This window comes from Cajanus cajan, chromosome 11 (assembly GCF_000230855.2).
Source record: "Cajanus cajan strain Asha chromosome 11, NIPB_CcT2T_4, whole genome shotgun sequence".
Taxonomy (NCBI): domain Eukaryota; kingdom Viridiplantae; phylum Streptophyta; class Magnoliopsida; order Fabales; family Fabaceae; genus Cajanus; species Cajanus cajan.
This window is the reverse complement of record NC_138527.1, coordinates 45,266,946-45,287,013: the sequence shown is the minus strand read 5'-3', so window position 1 is coordinate 45,287,013 and position 20,068 is coordinate 45,266,946. Positions and strand designations below refer to the sequence as shown.

General features: G+C 35.9%; 4 protein-coding genes across 4 annotated transcripts; all 4 read left to right on the top strand.

The window, feature by feature from the left end:
• The first annotated feature begins 1,761 nt into the window (after positions 1-1,761).
• HSP70T-2 (heat-shock protein 70T-2) lies at positions 1,762-4,639 on the top strand. Its single transcript, XM_020364602.3, has 2 exons — positions 1,762-1,917; positions 2,760-4,639. The coding sequence occupies exon 2, from the start codon at positions 2,761-2,763 to the stop codon at positions 4,474-4,476; it is 1,716 nt and encodes a 571-aa protein (XP_020220191.1). The 5' UTR covers positions 1,762-1,917; position 2,760; the 3' UTR covers positions 4,477-4,639.
• Positions 4,640-5,684: 1,045 nt separating this feature from the next.
• On the top strand, positions 5,685-8,006 carry LOC109804131 (G-type lectin S-receptor-like serine/threonine-protein kinase LECRK1). Its single transcript, XM_020365911.3, has one exon. It carries the CDS (start codon positions 5,685-5,687, stop codon positions 8,004-8,006), a length of 2,322 nt encoding a protein of 773 aa, XP_020221500.2.
• Positions 8,007-14,174: 6,168 nt separating this feature from the next.
• On the top strand, positions 14,175-16,940 carry LOC109804351 (G-type lectin S-receptor-like serine/threonine-protein kinase LECRK4). Its single transcript, XM_020366168.3, has one exon. The coding sequence runs from the start codon at positions 14,379-14,381 to the stop codon at positions 16,773-16,775; it is 2,397 nt and encodes a 798-aa protein (XP_020221757.1). The 5' UTR covers positions 14,175-14,378; the 3' UTR covers positions 16,776-16,940.
• A 432-nt stretch (positions 16,941-17,372) lies between these two features.
• On the top strand, positions 17,373-20,037 carry LOC145953574 (G-type lectin S-receptor-like serine/threonine-protein kinase LECRK2). Its single transcript, XM_083067554.1, has one exon. The coding sequence runs from the start codon at positions 17,492-17,494 to the stop codon at positions 19,931-19,933; it is 2,442 nt and encodes an 813-aa protein (XP_082923680.1). The 5' UTR covers positions 17,373-17,491; the 3' UTR covers positions 19,934-20,037.
• The last annotated feature ends 31 nt before the right edge of the window (positions 20,038-20,068 follow it).

Below are 20,068 nucleotides of genomic sequence, written 5' to 3'. Positions count from 1 at the left end.
ATTCCTACACTAATTACATAATTTGAAGAAAAAATACATAAAATTGAGAACCTATGATGGTCTATGAAGTTTTATTTGGCCCAACCCAATAGCAGAAGTTTTTTTTATATTTTTTATGGGCTGGTGGGTCAGCCCGGCTCACCACGGGTTGAACCCGGGTGAGCCGGGTTGTTAGTGGGCCGGGTTTAAAATTGGCCCACACTGAAATTTGCAAATTTTTTTTAGCCCAACCCGGCTCGAACCCGTGGTGGGCCGGGTTGGCTCACCGGGCTGAGCCCATTTTGACAGCTCTATATATATGTATATATATATAGAGGTTATAATTATACCGGTGTAACTTTTACTAAGTACTATACTGCTTAGTAAAAGTTATTGAGCAGTGTAATACTTAGTAAAAGTTACACCGGTATAATTATAACCTCTCTATATATATACATACATACATATATATATATATATATATATATATATATATATATATATATATATATATATATATATATATATATATATACACGTGTATAGTTAAAAATCTAAAATGTAAAAAAATTCTTAAATATAGGAAGTGAAGAACTAAAACGAAAAGTTGTCGTATGAATAGAGACTAAATAATTATTGTTTTAAAAAATAAAAGATCAAGTAACACAGAGACCAAAATATCGAGTAACTAGTTCATTAACTATCTTAAAAAGAAACAAGTGTTTAAAAGAAGAATATGGAAATCGGTTTACAAACTAATCCATTTAATCGTGATCTTATACGGACCAATTAAATTAGTGTATTTAATTGCGAGTTTAAATGAACTAGTGTGGAGTGTGGACCAAATTAGGCCAATATATGCATACTCATCTTCATCTATACTCTTATTGGTTGGGGGACAAGTGTCATGTAATATATAAATAGTCACACTATGGAGATTTGGCTCTATTGGTAGATCACAAGATTGTGAATTTTAAAGGTGATGGAGAAACGTTACGTGGCGATGGGCATCAGTGAATTTTTAATACAAATGTAGTTGAAAGAAAGACGTTGTTTCATTTTACTCGTCATTATAAGATGTCTGTCGTCTATACTTTATGAAATTAGTATTGTAAATAGCTGGCTGATCTAATAAATAAATAATTTTTTATCGTTCATAAATAATAATAACTATTTATAACGCAATTTTAACAATTAATCTACCTAGACGATCCAGTTCTATCTGATGGTGGAGTATTGAGTTTGGACAACCGGTGCAGCGTCGCTTAGCTATGAATACAATTAATTTTTCTACACTATTTATTTAAAGTGACTTCTAGAATTTGTTTTTTCGTTCTGGGGAATGTCTGATTCATTATCTGCAAAGTAGATGAGAATAACCTTTTTTTTTTTTTTTTAATTTTGTTTACAAGGAGGGCCTAAGGCCCAGGCCCAAGAAAATATAAGCTCACAAGGTAGAGAGCTGGGCATTGGTAACCCCAATTAGTAATTACATTACATGACACCAGTACGTTCCTTAAGCCACGTTGTCCACCGAAATCTGTCTGGACACTTCTGGCACGTGGTAAATGATAAACATATCCATACACAAATAACAAATTAAAAACTAATGTGTTATTTATTTAAAAACTATTTTCAGTTAAAAAGAAAAAAACTATTTTTGGCTTTGGATAAAATTATTATTTCATTAAATTAATGTAATCATTTCATTTTGTATTAAAATTGAAATTAATTAAAATACTTGCGATGAATAAGAATTAAAAATAAATGTAATATAAGTTGAATAACCGAAGAGAAAGTATTAGACGGTTTCTGGGAGGGTCTAGAAGTGCATGTGCAGCAGCTCTATATTAGTTAGTTAGCTTGTGTGTGTGTGTATTCTCAATTGTTATCGTTGCTTTTGCTTCTCATTCCATCAAATTGTGCTGCGCTAATCAGGTTTGTCATCTCTTCACTTCTTCTCTTTTGTTATGCTAATTCTTTTTATTTCAATTTATAGTTTATACTCCACCAATGGAATCGTGATCGTCATACTCACACACTCACACTACAAACACAGTTTTGCTTCCATGTCCAAATTGGGGAATGTATTTAAAGAAAGTAAGAATTTGAACTGTTTTCTGTTTTCTCTGCCTTTTTTTAACTATGTACTTGGTGAGGACTCGTTGCCTATACGTATCCAATTAGAGCAACAGATTTGTTGTTAGGTCTCGTGTGTTAATGAAATTAGTCTACAACTTTGAAAGAGACGTGTAACGAAGTTGGTTGATGTTTAAGAAGGATAATGCGCGGTTAGTGAGACTTTTTGCTGTAGAATTGTGTTTACTTGAGCGAAATCACTCTAGTTAGCAGCTTGTAGTGTAGATCTTTGTAACAACGAAGAAGAACCAGGTGAAATGTGTTTTATGGTTTATCACATCGGGACTTCGAGTCTGTGATTTTTCCCAAACACGGTGGAATTTTCGGTAATAAGATATCACTTGTTCTCATTAACCAAGGGAATGGAATCGGGAGCCCTATCTTTATTTGTTGTTGAACGACATCAGAATGTTTCCTATTTTATTTTGCGTCGTTGTTTCGGAAGATTATGTATGCTCTGTTCCTCACTTATGTGGTGGTCATGCGGTAAGATAAAAATTTCAAACAAAATAATGATAAGATAAGTTGATAACTGAATAGAATGTTACTTACCTAAGCTATGAGTTCAGATTCAGAGTGTTCTGCTAATACATTATAATGTTTGGGGTGAATCTCAACTTTCTTCTGTCTGTTAAATGCAGAATGGTTGAACCTGCATATACTGTGACATCTGATAGTGAAACCACTGGAGAAGAAAAATCAACTACTTTTCCTGAAATAGCTATTGGAATTGATATCGGCACATCACAATGTAGTGTTGCTGTGTGGAATGGTTCCCAAGTGGAGCTTTTGAAGAACACGAGGAATCAGAAGATTATGAAATCATACGTAACCTTCAAGGATAACATTCCTTCTGGTGGAGTTAGTAGTCAACTCTCCCACGAGGACGAGATGTTTTCTGGAGCCGCGATTTTCAACATGAAACGCTTGATTGGCAGAGTTGATACTGACCCAGTTGTCCATGCATGTAAGAATCTTCCATTTCTAGTGCAGACTTTGGACATTGGTGTTCGCCCATTAATTGCCCCATTAGTGAACAATATGTGGAGATCCACCACTCCAGAGGAAGTCCTGGCAATATTTCTGGTGGAATTAAGAGCAATGGCTGAAGCTCAACTGAAACGAAGAATAAGAAATGTGGTTCTTACAGTTCCAGTTTCATTCAGTCGATTTCAGCTAACCAGGATAGAGCGTGCGTGTGCCATGGCTGGCCTTCATGTTCTCAGGTTGATGCCCGAACCTACAGCTGTGGCTTTGTTATATGGACAGCAACAACAGCAGACTTCTCATGAGAATATGGGTAGTGGAAGTGAGAAAATTGCTCTCATTTTCAATATGGGTGCTGGTTATTGTGATGTTGCTGTAACTGCTACAGCGGGAGGAGTATCGCAGATTAAAGCCTTGGCAGGAAGTACCATTGGTGGTGAAGACTTGCTTCAGAATATGATGCAACATCTCTTACCAGATTCTCAAAATCTATTTAAGAATCACGGGATCAAAGAAATTAAACAGATGGGCCTGCTTCGAATTGCAACTCAGGATGCAATTCACAGGCTTTCCTCCCAGTCCTGCACTCAGGTGGATGTAGACTTGGGCGATGGTTTGAAGATATGCAAGGTTGTTGATCGGGAGGTGTTTGAGCAGGTAAACAGAAAGGTGTTTGAGAAATGTGAAAGCCTTATCATCCAGTGTTTGCAAGATGCCAAGTTAGAAGTTGAAGATTTAGATGATGTGATAATTGTAGGTGGATGCTCTTATATCCCAAGGGTGAAGAATCTGGTCAATAACATATGCAAAGGGAAGAAAATTTATGAAGGCATGAATCCTTTGGAAGCTGCTGTTTGCGGTGCAGCAGTGGAAGGAGCCGTGGCTTCAGGCATCAATGATCCCTTTGGGAACTTGGACTTGTTAACTATCCAAGCTACACCTCTTGCCATAGGGATTCGAGCGGATGGGAACAACTTTGTCCCTGTAATTCCTAGGGATACCACAATGCCAGCACGGAAGGAGCTAGTTTTCACAACTGTTCATGATAATCAAACCGAGGCATTGATCCTTGTCTATGAAGGTGAGGGGAAAAAGGCAGAAGAAAACCACCTATTGGGATATTTCAAGATAATGGGAATACCTGCTGCTCCCAAAGGAGTCCCGGAAATCAATGTTTGCATGGACATAGACGCTGCAAACGTGCTAAGAGTTTTAGCTATTGTCCTGATGCCTGGTTCTCGCGAACCTGCAATTCCTGTTATGGAAGTAAGGATGCCAACTGTGGATGATGACCATGGCTGGTGCGCTCAGGCGCTAAATAGAACTTACGGTGCCTCATTGGATTTGCTTACTCTCCGGAAGAAGGCATAAAGTGTTAAACTAGTACACAACACAGTTTATCCTCTTTTTTTATGTTGTTGTTTCCTTGTGTTTGCTTCAGCGACAGAACTTGGTATACATGACTTGTCTGATGTTTGCATTTTGTATGTAGAATAATGGAAATAATGCATGGCGAAAGACTTTAGTTCAAAAATGATTTCGATTTTATTTTGAATATTAATCTCCTTCTAGTGTTTATGCCAGAAACCAATATCATTGTTTGATTTTGCATATCGATTTATTTTTGCTTTTTTTAGTCGAATATTTATCTGATATTTGGGGATCAATGACATTGATTTAATTAAAACAAAGTACACTACTAAGCGAAAACTTGACGCTTTCATAACCCGGTTAAACTGATGGGTCGTGGATTGTCGTCGAGGCCCATTACTATTACGATTACGAGGTTTGAACAAGTTATCTAAATTGGGCTTTTTTACTAGAATAGGTAGCTTTTGTTAAATACACCTTCCATACCTTTTTGTCTTTATTTATTCTTTAAACACCTTTCTGTTAGAAAAGTTTAGTATTCTATAGAAGAAGAAAAAATATACTTAAAAGAAAAAAAGGAAAAGTATTAATTATTTTGTTAACAAATTATAAAATATTTCAATGCACGAAATTATAATATATATATACTTTTATGAAAGTAAAAATTTAATTCCGAAAACTTCAGTAAACAGTTCATTTTGAGTATTTGATTAACTATTCTCATTTCTTCAACATTCATACATTCATTTGTACAGGTTTTCTATGCCTTTTTTCTATTTTTTTATTATTTATTATTTTTTATATTTGTCTCTCACACTTCAGTCAGACCAGACCAGGTAAGACATTTTTTCATTTTTCTTTTGTTGTCCTTATTTCTCCCTCCTTGGATGCATGCTCTTCGTGGTGGTTTCGTGAGTACAAGTTTAAATGCTTCTCTCGTTTTATGTCAATCACGATATTTCATTCAAAAGTAAAATTCATGTTTTCTTGAAATTTCAACTCAGTCTTTATCCATATCCATGTGACACTATCGTTGAACTGGTCGAATGATGAAAAGTAAGCTAATGACTTGACTAATTGCTGTTGAAGAAGTCTTCACTGCATCATTGCCAACAAATTTGAAATTTCTTAGCCTATTATTTATGACTTTCATTCAGCATATGCAAGTATGTATTGTTCAGTTTTTCCTCGTTAACCTTTCCAATCAAATGGCTACCAAATTTCTGGTTATTTTTCTTTTATGTTCCTTTGTTCTAAGGAAGGCTAACTCAATTGAACTAGGGTCCAGCTTTGTCGCTGGCACCAATTCATCTTGGCGATCATCCTCTGGTGATTATGCCTTTGGCTTCTATCACCTTCGTAGTGGCCGTTATCTAGTTGGAATTTGGTTTGACAAGATTCCACAGAAAACACTGGTTTGGTCTGCAAACCGTGACAAACCGGTTGAAATTGGATCGACCATCAATCTCACACGAAGTGGTCAATTTTTGCTCCAACCTATCAATGGTGCTTTATTTCCAATATACAATGGAACAAACACAACTTCTGCGGTGATGCAGAACGATGGGAATTTCGTCTTGATGGATTCACTTTCCAAAGTTATTTGGCAGAGCTTTGATTCACCCACGGATACTCTTCTATTAGGCCAAACTTTGAATACTGGTCAAAAGCTCTTCTCCAATACCAATGGATTCGTAGACTACTCAACAGGGCAATACAGTTTGGAGATCCAATATGATGGCAACATTCTTCTTAAAGCTTATCGGTACACAGATTCTGCCTACTGGTGGAGTGACACTACCCAAAACAAAGGTGTGCGAATTGTTTTTAACAAAACAACAGCTTCTCTTTACGCGGTTAATGACACCAACCAAATCATATATAACATGTTGGAAACTCAGGAAATAGGTACAATCGAAGATTACTACCATCGTGCGCTGGTCAATGACCAGGGAAATTTTCAGAAGTTGATTTACCCAAAAGAAAATGGAAGTGAGTGGATTGTTGAGGGGAAGGTCGTGGAAAAGCCTTGCACTATAACGGCCCTTTGTGGGGTGTATGGCTTTTGCAATGGTTCTGACAACGAAACATATAGTTGTGAATGCTTGCCTGGCTATACTCATTTTGATCCAAGTGCACCCTCCAAAGGGTGCTATCTTAGTCAGGCCAAGGACTTGTGTGCTGCAAATTCCTCTACCCCAAACTTCAAGGTGGAAGTGAAAGAAGTTCAAGATGCTGATATAATACCAAACGATGGCCTTTTTTTTCTTAATCTAGAAGTCATAAATAACGCGGATTTGGAAAGCTGCAAGAAGGAACTGATGGATGACTGTCAATGCATGGCTGCGGTTTTAGAAGACACTGCTTGCTTTAAGAAGAAGTGGCCGATTATAAATGCCGTTAGAATCATCCCAACCACCAGTAATCATGTGATGCTGATTAAAGTTCCTCTGGTTGACAATGAAAAGGATTCATCGTCTTTGGTTGTTTTGATAGTGGCTCTCATCCTTTGCTCATTACTTGCTGTATTATTTGCAGCTACTGCCATATATCATCACCCCTTTTGTCTGTATCTCATACACAAAAGGACACCGCCAAAGCCAAAGCCTGTGGATATCAATCTAAAGGCCTTCTCATTCCAGCAGCTAAGAGAAGCAACAAATGGATTCAAGGACAAACTCGGTCGAGGTGCCTATGGTACAGTCTATGGTGGGATTTTAATCTCGGAGGGTCAACAGGTTGAGGTTGCTGTCAAACAATTAGAGCAATTAGAAGACCAAGGTGAGAAAGAATTCGTTACAGAAGTTCAAGTTATTGCTCTCACTCATCATAGAAATCTTGTTGGGTTATTGGGCTTTTGCAATGAGCAGAATCATAGGCTTCTGGTTTATGAGAAAATGGAAAATGGGACACTATCCAACTTTCTTTTTGGGGAAGGGGGTAAACCCAGCTGGGAGGGTAGAGTTAGAATTGTGCTTGAAATTGCCAGAGGCTTGTTATATCTCCATGAAGAGTGTGACCAACAAATCATCCATTGTGACATAAAGCCTCAGAATGTCCTTCTTGACTCAAGCTACACTGCAAAGATTTCTGATTTTGGACTGGCAAAGCTACTGATGAAAGATAAAACTCGAACAAACACCAATGCTAGAGGGACAATGGGATATATGGCACCAGAATGGCTCAAAAATGCACCTGTTACTTCAAAAGTTGATATCTACAGCTTTGGTGTCATGTTGTTGGAAATCATATTTTGCAGAAGGCACATTGAGTTGCATCAAATTGAGGATGAAACAAATGGTGATGACATGATACTCATAGATTGGGTTTTATGTCTGGCAAAAGAAAACAATTTAAGAACCACAGTGATTCATGATCTTGAAGTTGAAAATGATTTCAAGAGGTTCGAAAGAATGACAATGGTTGGTTTATGGTGCATAAATCCCAACCCAACTCTTCGACCATCTATGAAAATGGTGGTACACATGTTGGAAGGAAATATAGAAGTGGGTGTTCCACCAATCAACTGATTTATTAGCCATTTTATAGTTAAAAAACTCAATTAATTATTTATTTTCTGTTTTATCTTAATTAGATTGTTAGTTAGCTCTTATATGAGCTTTCTCTTCTCACCAAAAGAAAATATATGAGCTTTCTGTCTTCTATTTTTCACACCAATCATTTCAAGAATATAAAATGTTATTTTACTTTTTTTTTGCAACTTTGGTAATGGCTTCCGCAATTTTTTTCTTTCTTCATCAGTGATGACCGATCCATCTTCTAACTAGTGTGTATTATCTGCACCTCGGGGAAAACTCAGGCATCGTTCTTGTGTCTCCTCCATCATTCTCGGAGTCGCCCGTGCAAAGAGCTCTTCTAACAAAGAACGACACCGTTACAGCTCGTACAAAAAATGACTTGCTCGCCTTTGAATCAATAGTAATCTTTCAATTCATATATATATATATATATATAAATAAATGACTTACTTATCTAAATTTATTTTATTTAATAATTTATTTTTATATTAAATTTTAATAGTTAAATTTAAAAATTTTAATACATAAATTAAGTCTATAATTTTTTTAAAAGCTTAAGAATTATTTAATATTTTTTTACTAATTTAAATTAACGGATAATCATAAAATTATTATATGCATTAATTTGAGTTAATGAAATAAAGTATAAAATGATTTTCAAATTTTTTAAAAATTTGCAAATTTTGTCCATATATTAAGAATTTTAAATTGAATAGTTAAATCATTAAAATTTGATGTAAAATTTAAGTTATCGAAAGAAGTAAGTTTAGGTAAACTTATATATATATATATATATATATATATATATTAATATATATATAATTAATATTTATTATTTATATATATAATTAATATTTATTATTTCACCTATGCATAGACATATTTATTATTTATAATTAATATTTATAAAAAAAATTATATAAATAAATATTATATTTAAATATATAAAAATATTTTTTATTAATAATTTATTTTAAAATGTTAATATTTAATTTATAATAATTTAATAAATAAAAATTAAATTAAATAAGTTAAAAATTTCTATAAATTTTCTTGTTAAAAAGCTTTTAAAAATAGATGTTCATGTTTAATATATATATATAATCTTTGTAGTGGGTCCTTAAACATCGCCACGCAAGCAACAATTATTTTTGCGGTGATGTCTTTGATAGAGAAGTTGGACAAGTGGTCTATGGGTGGTGCATCTAAAATTACCATAGATATAATATTAAAAACAATGAATGGTTGAGATTGTGATTTAGTGAGAGAATATATTGTACACCTTCACACACAGGATAAAATTTCTGAATTTTTTACTGAAATTTTTTTTTTTAAATTACCTAAAAAAATACGTATTACGATGACTGACGCAGCAACTGTCACTTTCAGAACGGGCCGTTCTGAAACCAGAACGGTCCGTTCTAGATGAAAAAATAACACAGGAATAATGCACCAGAACGGGCCGTTCTAGAAGAAAAAAAAACACGCGATGACTACACCAGAACGGGCCGTTCCGAAATCAGAACGGCCCGTTCCAGATTTAAAAATAACATATGATTACTTAAACTAGAACGGGACGTTCTGAATTCGGAACGGCCCGTTCTGGCTACATATTTGTTTTTTTTTCATTCTACTAAATTACATTTAAAATTTGAGTATAGTTTTTCAATTGAGCGAGATATGAAGCCCCTTCCTCAATGATATCAAACATCCTATGAATAAAGGCCAAAACTAGGCCTAATAAACTTAAAACCCAAAAAGTCTTATACTAAGGCCCATAATACAAGACCAAACAATATAAACTCCTATACTACCAAATATATGAGAAAGGTGGTCATCTATGTAAAGTCCAAGTAAAGAGAACCTTAGGCCCATCAAACCCATTGGGCTCACTAAGCTCAAAAGCAATCAAAAGTCTAAAGGCCCATGAAGCCCAAAGCTAGGCCCAACAAGCTTAAAACCCAAAAAGTCTTATACTTAGGTCCATAATACAAGACCAAACAATATAAACTCCTATACTAAAGCCAAAGTAAAGAGAACTTTAGGCCCACCAAACCCATTGAGCTCACTAAGCTCAAAAGTAATCAAAAGTCTAAAGGTCCAAGAAGCCCAAAACTAGGTCCAATAAGCTTAAAACCCAAAAAGTCATATATTAAGGCCCATAATACAAGACCAAACAATATAAACTCCTATACTACCAAATATATGAGAAAGGTGGTCATCTATGAAAAACTCAAGTAAAGAGAACTTTAGGCCCATCAAACCCATTGGGCTCACTAAGCTCAAAAGCAATTAAAAGTCCAAAGGCCCATGAAGCCCAAAACTAAGCCCAATAAGCTTAAAACCCAAAAAGTCTTATACTAAGGCCTATAATACAAGATCAAACAATATAAACTCCTATACTACCAAATATACGAGAAAGGTGGTCATCCATGTAAAGCCCAAGTAAAGAGAATCATAGGCCCACCAAATCCATTAGGCTCACTAACCTCAGAAGCAAACAAAAGCTCAAAGGCCCTTGAAGTCCAAAACTAGGCCCAATAAGCTTAAAATCCAAAAAGTCTTATACTAAGGCCCATAATACAAGACCAAACAATATAAATTCCTATACTACCAAATATATGAGAAAGGTGGTCATCTATATAAAACCCAAGTAAAGAGAACCTTAGGCCCACCAAACCCATCAAGCTCACTAAGCTCAAAAGTAATCAAAAGTCAAAGGCCCATGAAGCCCAAAGTTAGGCCCAATAAGCTTAAAACCCAAAAAGTCTTATACTTAGGCCCATAATACAAGACCAAATAATATAAACTCCTATACTACCAAATATATGAGAAAGGTGGTCATCTATGTAAAGCGCAAGTAAAGAGAACCTTAGGCCCATCAAATTCATTGGGCTCACTAAGCTCAAAAGCAATCAAAAGTCCAAAGGCCCATGAAGTCCAAAATTAGGCCCAATAAGCTTAAAACCCAAAAAGTCTTATACTAAGGTCCATAATACAAGACCAAACAATATAAACTCTTGTACTACCAAATATATAAGAAAGGTGGTCATCCACTAAGACTCATAATACAAGACAAACATTATAAACTCCTATACTACCAAATATATGAGAAAGGTGGTCATCCATGTAAAGCTCAAGTAAAGAGAACCTTAGGCTTTTTAGTTTTGTATTATGGGCCTTAGTATAAGACTTTTTGGATTTTAAGCTTATTGGGCCTAGTTTTGGACTTCAAGGGCCTTTGAGCTTTTGTTTGCTTCTGAGGTTAGTGAGCCTAATGGATTTAGTGGGCCTAAGATTCTCTTTACTTGGGCTTTACATGGATGACCACCTTTCTCATATATTTGGTAGTATAGGAGTTTATATTGTTTGGTCTTGTATTATGGGCCTTAGTATAAGACTTTTTGGGTTTTAAGCTTATTGGGCCTAGTTTTGGGCTTTATGGGCCTTTGGACTTTTGATTGCTTGAGCTTAGTGAGCCTAATGAATTTGGTGGGCCTAAGGTTCTCTTTACTTGGGCTTTATATAGATGACCACCTTTCTCATATATTTGGTAGTATAGGAATTTATATTGTTTGGTCTTGTATTATGGGCCTTAGTATAAGACTATTTGGATTTTAAGCTTATTGGACCTAATTTTGGGCTTTATGGGCCTTTGGGCTTTTGTTTACTTCTGAGCTTAGTGAGCCCAATGAGTTTGGTGGGCTTAAGGTTCTCTTTACTTGGGTTTTACATGGATGACCACCTTTCTCATATATTTGGTAGTATAGGAGTTTATAATGTTTGGTCTTGTATTATGGGCCTTAGTATAAGACTTTTTGGGTTTTAAGCTTATTGGGCCTAGTTTTGGGCTTCATGGGCCTTTGAGCTTTTGACCGCTTCTAAGCTTAGTGAGCCCAATGGGTTTGGTGGGCCTAAGGTTCTCTTTACTTGGTCTTTACATGGATGACCACCTTTCTCATATATTTGGTAGTATAGGAGTTTATAATGTTTGGTCTTGTATTATGGGCCTTAGTATAAGACTTTTTGGGTTTTAAGCTTATTGGGCCTAGTTTTGGGCTTTGTGGGCCTTTGGGCTTTTGTTTACTTCTGAGCTTAGTGAGCCTAATGGGTTTGGTGGGCCTAAGGTTCTCTTTACTTGGGCTTTACATGGATGACCACCTTTCTCATATATTTGGTAGTATAGGAGTTTATAATGTTTGGTCTTGTATTATGAGCCTTAGTGGATGACCACCTTTCTTATATATTTGGTAGTACAAGAGTTTATATTGTTTGGTCTTGTATTATGGACCTTAGTATAAGATTTTTTGAGTTTAGGGTTTAGGGTGTAGATGTAATTTAGTAGAATGGAAAAAAATATATTATTTTGCTTTAAAAAATTCGTGTGACAAATTTGTAGTTAGAACGAGCCGTTCCGAATTCAGAACGGTCCGTTCTGATTTAATTATTGATGTGTCATTTTTGAATTCGGAACGGGTCGTTCTGATGTTGGAACGGGCCGTTCCGTTCCATTCGTTATGTGTTTTTTTGTCATCTGGAATGGCCCGTTCTGATTTCAAAACGGCCCGTTCCGAGTGTCAGTAGCAGCTGCGTCTGTTACCACGTGTTCTTTTTTTTTTTGGGTAATTTAAAAAAAAATCAGTAAAAAAATCGAAAATTTAGATCCAGTATGGTAAGGTGTATTATGGTCTACTAGTTTAGATGCATCTAAGGGTAAAAACTGATGATGCACCCATAGACCACTTGTGAAAGTGGTCTTTAAGAGAATTCACCTATTTTTGCATTTCAAAGCTAATTAAAGAAATGCACTCAATAAGACAAGGTGATATAGTATTAGTATTGATAATTATTTTTTATCTTTCGGTAAATGTATGTACGACTTTTGTTTTCATTAAAAATATATATTATAACTTTTATTTATACATTAAATAAATTTATTATTTAATGATTAATCGTTATTAATATTTTAGTCTAGACAATAGATATATTAAATATTTATTATATATAATTTAAATTTAAGATATTTGAATATAAATTATATTTAAAATTTGAATAAATAAAAATTTATAAGGCTTAAATATGTTTTTAATCCCTCAAATTTAGGGTAAATCTATTTTTGGTTCTCAAATTATTTTTAGTCCCTGTAATTTCAAAAAATCTTAATTTAGTCTTTATATTCAAATTTTGTTAAGAAATTTATCAAACATTATTGCATAAAATCTACATATTGGTGTTCCTATTAGTGAAAATATCACATTAAATCCGATTGATATTGCATAACTATCTTAATTAGTCACTTTCAAATATGTTATTGGTGACCTAAGGGACTAAAACAAGATTTTTGAAAATTACAAGGACTAAAAACAACAATTTTAAATTTGAGGGACCAAAAATAAATTTATCTTAAATTTGAGGGATTAAAAACATATTTAAGTCAATTTTAAATTATATTTTAGATTTATGATAAATAATTTATATTATATAACAAATTTATATTTATTGATAATTTATTTTAAAATATCAATCTTATATATAAAACACAAATGACTATTTTATGTGAGAATATTTTAAATATTTTTCTTTTGATAAGAGAGTTTTTAAGAATTTTTTAACAAATTAATGTTATAAAATTAAGTTAGACTCAAATTTTTAAGGTATTATTTTTATCTAATTATTTAGACAAGAAAATTCTATATAAATTCTCCACTATAAATTTAATTTTAGAATTTATGAGAGAACCATGATAAAAAAAATTGATGAAAAAGAAAAAAATTTCAAAACATTTTAAGTATAATGTGTATAATATTTTTATGTGTTTTAAATCCATAATTTAAAATTATAAGAGTAAGGTAAATTTTTTCAATTTTTTCATAAAAAAAATTAAGAAAAGAGGTATCTTCTCTCGACTATAAAGAATTTCGGATCCCTTCGATCCCCACTCCTCCGTTAAAATCCTTTATTTGAACAAACCAATCCTTTATGTCAATCGCAACATTTCATTCAAAAGGGAAACAGATGTGCCCTTGAAATTTCAACTCAGTCTTATCTTATCACTTAAAACTGGTGGAATGTGGAAAGTAAACGTAATAATTTGAAACACTAATTTTTTAAAATAGCGGATTGACTTGGCAAAGTGTGGAAGAACGAACTTAGTTAACTGTTCTTTGAAGAGTGTATACCTGCCTTGCATGATGAAGGGTTGGGTAAGCATGAGACAACTTTTTCATGTTCTAAGCATTGCATGCAAACAAATTTGATTGTTTTAAAGTCTATCATCAGCGTCGTGGTGGCTATAGAGGCTAGTTAGTCAAAGTCTTCACTGCATCATTGCCAACAAATTTGGAATTTCTTAGTCTATTATTTATGACCTTCATTCAGCATATGCAAGTATGTATTGTTCAGTTTTTCCTGGTTAACCTTTCCAATCAAATGGCTACCAAATTTCTTGTTCTTTTTGTTTTATGCTCCTTTGTTCTAAGGAACGCTTACTCAATTGAACTAGGGTCCAGCTTTGTCGCTGGCACCAATTCATCTTGGCGATCATCCTCTGGTGATTATGCCTTTGGCTTCTATCACCTTCGTAGTGGCCGTTATCTAGTTGGAATTTGGTTTGACAAAATTCCAGAGAAAACACTGGTTTGGTCTGCAAACCGTGACAAACCGGTTGAAATTGGATCAACCATCAATCTCACACGAAGTGGTCAATTTGTGCTCCAACCTATCAATGGTGCTTTATTTCCAATATGCAATGGAACAAACACAACTTCTGCAGTGATGGGGGACGATGGGAATTTCGTCTTGATGGATTCACTTTCCAAAGTTATTTGGCAGAGCTTTGATTCACCCACGGATACTCTTCTATTAGGCCAAACTTTGAATACTGGTCAAAAGCTCTTCTCCAATACCGATGGATCCGTAGACTACTCAACAGGGCAATACAGTTTGGAGATCCAACAATCTGATGGCAACATTCTTCTTAAAGCTTATCGGTACACAGATTCTGCCTACTGGTGGAGTGACACTGCCCAAAACAAAGGTGTGAGAATTGTTTTTAACAAAACAACAGCTTCTCTTTACGCGGTCAATGCCACCAACCAAATCATACGTTACATGGCAACTAAGGAAATAGGTGCAATTGAAGATTACTACCATCATGTGCTGGTCAATGACCAGGGAAATTTTCAGAAGTTGATTTACCCAAAAGAAAATGGAAGTGAGTGGAAAGTTATGTGGAATGCCATAACAAAGCCTTGCACTGTGACAGCCCTTTGTGGGGTATATGGCTTTTGCAATACAATTGGTTCTGACACCGAAACATACAGGTGTGAATGCTTGCCTGGCTATACACCTTTTGATCTAAGTGCACCCTCCAAAGGTTGCTATCTTAGTCAGGCCAAGAACTTGTGTGCTGCAAATTCCTCTTCCCCAGACTTCAAGGTGGAAGTGAAAGAAGTTCAAGATGCTGATATACCAAACCCTGGCTATTTTTTTCTTGATCTACAAGTCATAAATAACGCGGATCTGGAAAGCTGCAAGAGGGAACTGTTGGATGACTGTCTCTGCATGGCTGCTGTTTTCAATGGCACGGCTTGCAATAAGAAAAAGTTTCCAATTATAAATGCTGATAGAATCATCCCAGACACCAGTAATCTTGTGATGCTGATTAAAGTTCCTCTGGTTGACAATGAAAAGGATTCATCGTCTTTGGTTGTTTTGATAGTGGCACCCATCCTTTGCTCATTACTTGCTGTATTGTTTGCAGCTACTGCCATATATCATCACCCCTTTTGTCTGTATCTCATACACAAAAGGACACCGCCAAAGCCAAAGCCAAAGCCTGTGGATATCAATCTAAAGGCATTCTCATTCCAGCAGCTAAGAGAAGCAACAAATGGATTTAAGAACAAACTCGGTCAAGGTGCCTATGGTACAGTCTATAGTGGGATTTTAATCTTGGAGGGTCAACATGTTGAGGTTGCTGTCAAACAATTGGAGCAAATAGAAGACCAAGGTGAGAAAGAATTCGTAACAGAAGTTCAAGTTATTGCTCTCACTCATCATAGAAATCTTGTTGGGTTATTAGGCTTTTGCAATGAGCAGAATCATAGGCTTCTGGTTTATGAGAAAATGGAAAATGGGACACTATCCAATTTTCTTTTTGGAGAAGGGGGTAAACCCAGCTGGGAGAGTAGAGTCAGAATTGTGCTTGAAATTGCCAGAGGCTTATTATATCTGCATGAAGAGTGTGACCAACAAATCATCCATTGTGACATAAAGCCTCAGAATGTTCTTCTTGACTCTAGTTACACTGCAAAGATTTCAGATTTTGGACTGGCAAAGCTACTCATGAAAGATAAAACTCGAACAAACACCAATGCTAGAGGGACAATGGGATATATGGCACCAGAGTGGCTCAAAAATGCACCAGTTTCTTCAAAGGTTGATATCTACAGCTTTGGTGTCATGTTGTTGGAAATCATATTTTGCAGAAGGCACATTGAGTTGCATCAAATTGAGGATGGTACAACGGGTGATGACATGATACTCATAGATTGGGTTCTATATCTGGTTAAAGAAAACAATTTAGGAACCGCAGTGATTCATGATCTTGAAGTAGAAAGTGATTTCAAGAGGTTCGAAAGAATGACAATGGTTGGTTTATGGTGCATAAATCCCAATCCAACTCTTCGACCATCTATGAAAATGGTGGTACACATGTTGGAAGGTAACATAGAAGTGGGTATTCCACCACTCAATTGATTGATAGGCCAATGATGCAGCTTGCAATGAAAATATGATCCGTTTTCTTGTTTGTTTGTTTGTTTGTATTTTAGGAGTAAGTATGGGTGAAGTTATTTCAACTAATTTTTGATAAAATTATTATGTTCAATTGCTTGTTATATATATTATTTTTTATTAATTCAATCGTTACTTGCTCAATTAGTTCCCCCTCCCTTTTTTTTTTCTAATCCCTCAACAGAGAGCACTTCCTTTTGCTTAATTTTCTTAGACAGAAGTCCGTTTCTGAATGTTTAAAATATACATTTGATGCCGTACTAAATTTGCATAATGAAGGTTCTGGAAAATGAGACAAAATTTCCATGTTCCGAGCGTGACAACACTACATCTAAACAAGTAAACAAATGTGATTGTTTCAAAGTATATCATCATCATCAACTTTGTGGACCTGGTAGCTATAGAAGCTAGTCAAGCAATCTTATCCCGTGTTGGATGGGATGTCCCACTGCCAAAAATCTTCCACTGCATAATTGCCTAGAAATTTCTAGCCTACCATTTGTGACTTTCATTCACCATAATACCTAACTCTATGGTCTTTGAATGGGTCTTGCCAACATCTCCATCTACTTGGACAAGAAAATTCCAAGCAGCACAGGTGGAACAAATTTGCTTGTGCCCAACTTATCTGCTTCTTTGAAGACCCTCTTTTTTCAACTTGCAATCAATTAATACCATACATGGAACAAGACAATTCATATCAGCTTCTTTTGTTATTATTTCTTTATACACCTTTCCCGTTGTTCTTCCCTCACTCCACATCAAATGCAATGTCTTTAGCTATCTTTCTCCCTTGTATTCTAGCACTTCTTTCACTTTCACATTTGCATGGCTTACATGCCAAAGAAATAGAACCAAATACAAGCATCACTGCCGGATCAAATTCCACATGGAAGTCACCCTCAGGTGATTTTGAATTTGGATTCTACGCTCTCCCCAATGATCTCTTTCTTGTGGGAATATGGTTTGGAAGAACCAAAAATAGAACACTGGTATGGTACCAGAGTCCCCCTGTGCAGCCAAATTCCCAAATCCAATTCACTTCTGCAGGACAACTTGTGGTGGCATACCCAAATGGAACTACCGCTTATAGCATATATAGTGAAGGAAACGGTGGTGCTGCAGCTTCTGCCAACATGCAAGATGATGGCAATTTTGTCATGAGGGATAACAACTTCAAATCTGTGTGGGAAAGTTTCATGTTTCCAGCCGACACAATCCTTCCGAACCAAACCTTGCCGAGTAACAACATCCTCTATTCCAAGGGGAAAGGAGCTTCAAACTACTCAAGGGGGAATTTCATGTTACAAATGCAAAATGATGGAAACTTGGTTCTCAAAGCGTACCAATGGTCAGACCCTGCTTATTGGTACACTTCAACCGGAGGCAATGTGAGTTTGGTGTTTAATGCTACTAGTGCTCTCATGTACCTTGTCAGCGGCTCAAGGAACATCTACTCTCTACACAACAACACTCCAACCCCGGTGAATGATTACTATCACCGCGCTACAATAGATGAGAATGGAAATTTCCAGCAATATGCATATCACAAAAGGAATGGCACCGGGTGGAAGAGGGTTTGGAGAGCTGTGGAGGATCCTTGCAGAGTGAATGCTGTTTGTGGTGCGTATGGCTTGTGCACTTCTTCTGACAATGAATCAACCAAGTGTGAGTGCATTCCAGGTTATATCCCGTTGGATCATGAAGATGTGTCCAAAGGGTGTCACCCACCAGCAGTGATCAATTACTGTGCAGAGACAAACTTCAAGCTGCAGGTGTTTGAGGACACTGATTTCCAATTTGATACTAGTTTTGTACACATAACTGATGTTGATTGGGAAGGTTGTAAGAAGTATGTAATGGATGATTGTAATATCATTGCTGCAACTTATAACGCTTCCGACAAAACATGTGCCAAGAAGAGGTTGCCCTTGCTGAATGCTAGGAATAGCTCTTCTTCAAAGAGGCAGAAAGCGCTACTTAAAGTTTCTAACAATGTTGAGTCTCGGGAAACTAAAGTTCCCAAGAAGAGTTTTAATGTAAGAATATTTTTGAAGGTTATGATTGCAGTTACTGCAACTCTTGCCTGTTTCTTTGGTGCACTTGCTGTCTATTATCATCCTTTCACTCAGAGACTAACAAGAAGGAAGACGTATCTGAATACAAATGCTATCGGAATCAACTTCAGAGAATTCACGTTCCAGGAACTGCATGAAGCAACGAATGGATTCACTAAGATGCTTGGAAAGGGATCTTCAGGCAAAGTCTACCGTGGTGCTTTAATAATAGATGATGTAGAGATTGGTATTGCAGTCAAGAAACTGGAAAAGAAAATTGAGAAAAGTGAAGGTGAATTCATGACTGAGCTCAAAATTATTGGCCGTACCCATCACAGAAATTTGGTGAGGCTTTTGGGCTTTTGCCTCGAGAGTAGTCACCGAATTCTTGTGTACGAGTTGATGCCAAACGGAGCACTGTCCGATTTTTTGTTTGGAGAGGGAGGAAGGCCTCACTGGGGTCAAAGGATTGAGATGGCTCTTGGTGTTGCAAGAGGCTTACTATACTTGCATGAAGAGTGTCACACCCAAATCATACATTGTGATATCAAGCCCCAAAATGTGTTACTTGATGCCAATCACACAACAAAGATTGCGGATTTTGGGCTTTCCAAGATTTTGAACAAAGATCAAACTAGAACAAGCACTAATTTAAGAGGGACAATAGGGTATATGGCACCTGAATGGCTAAAGAGTGCACCAATAACTGCCAAAGTTGACATATACAGTTTTGGTGTTATGCTATTGGAGATTATTTGCTGCAGGAAGCACTTTGAGTCTTGTCAGGATGAAGGAGACAGTGAAGATGATGATTTGGTTCTTTCAAATTGGGTTTTAAGGTGTGTGGTGTCTAGAAAACTAGAGGTAGTGGTGAGACATGACTCAGAAGTGCTGAATGATTTCGAAAGGTTTGAGCAAATGGCCTTGGTTGGACTATGGTGTGTTCATCCAAATCCAGCTCTTAGACCTTCAATGAAGCAGGTGATGCAAATGCTTGATGGAACTGTGGAAGTTGGGGTTCCTCCTTTGGTTTATGATCAAATGATGGCATACCAAGCCATATAGTTTGCCAATGTTGTGCTTTAGCTTCTAGAAAATGTAGTAAATAATTCTTGAAGCCTTCACTTGAACCAGAAGACTTAAAATTAATTCACTGCATGAATCATGTATGTTTCTGTGTTCTCTTCTGTTTTGGTTTTA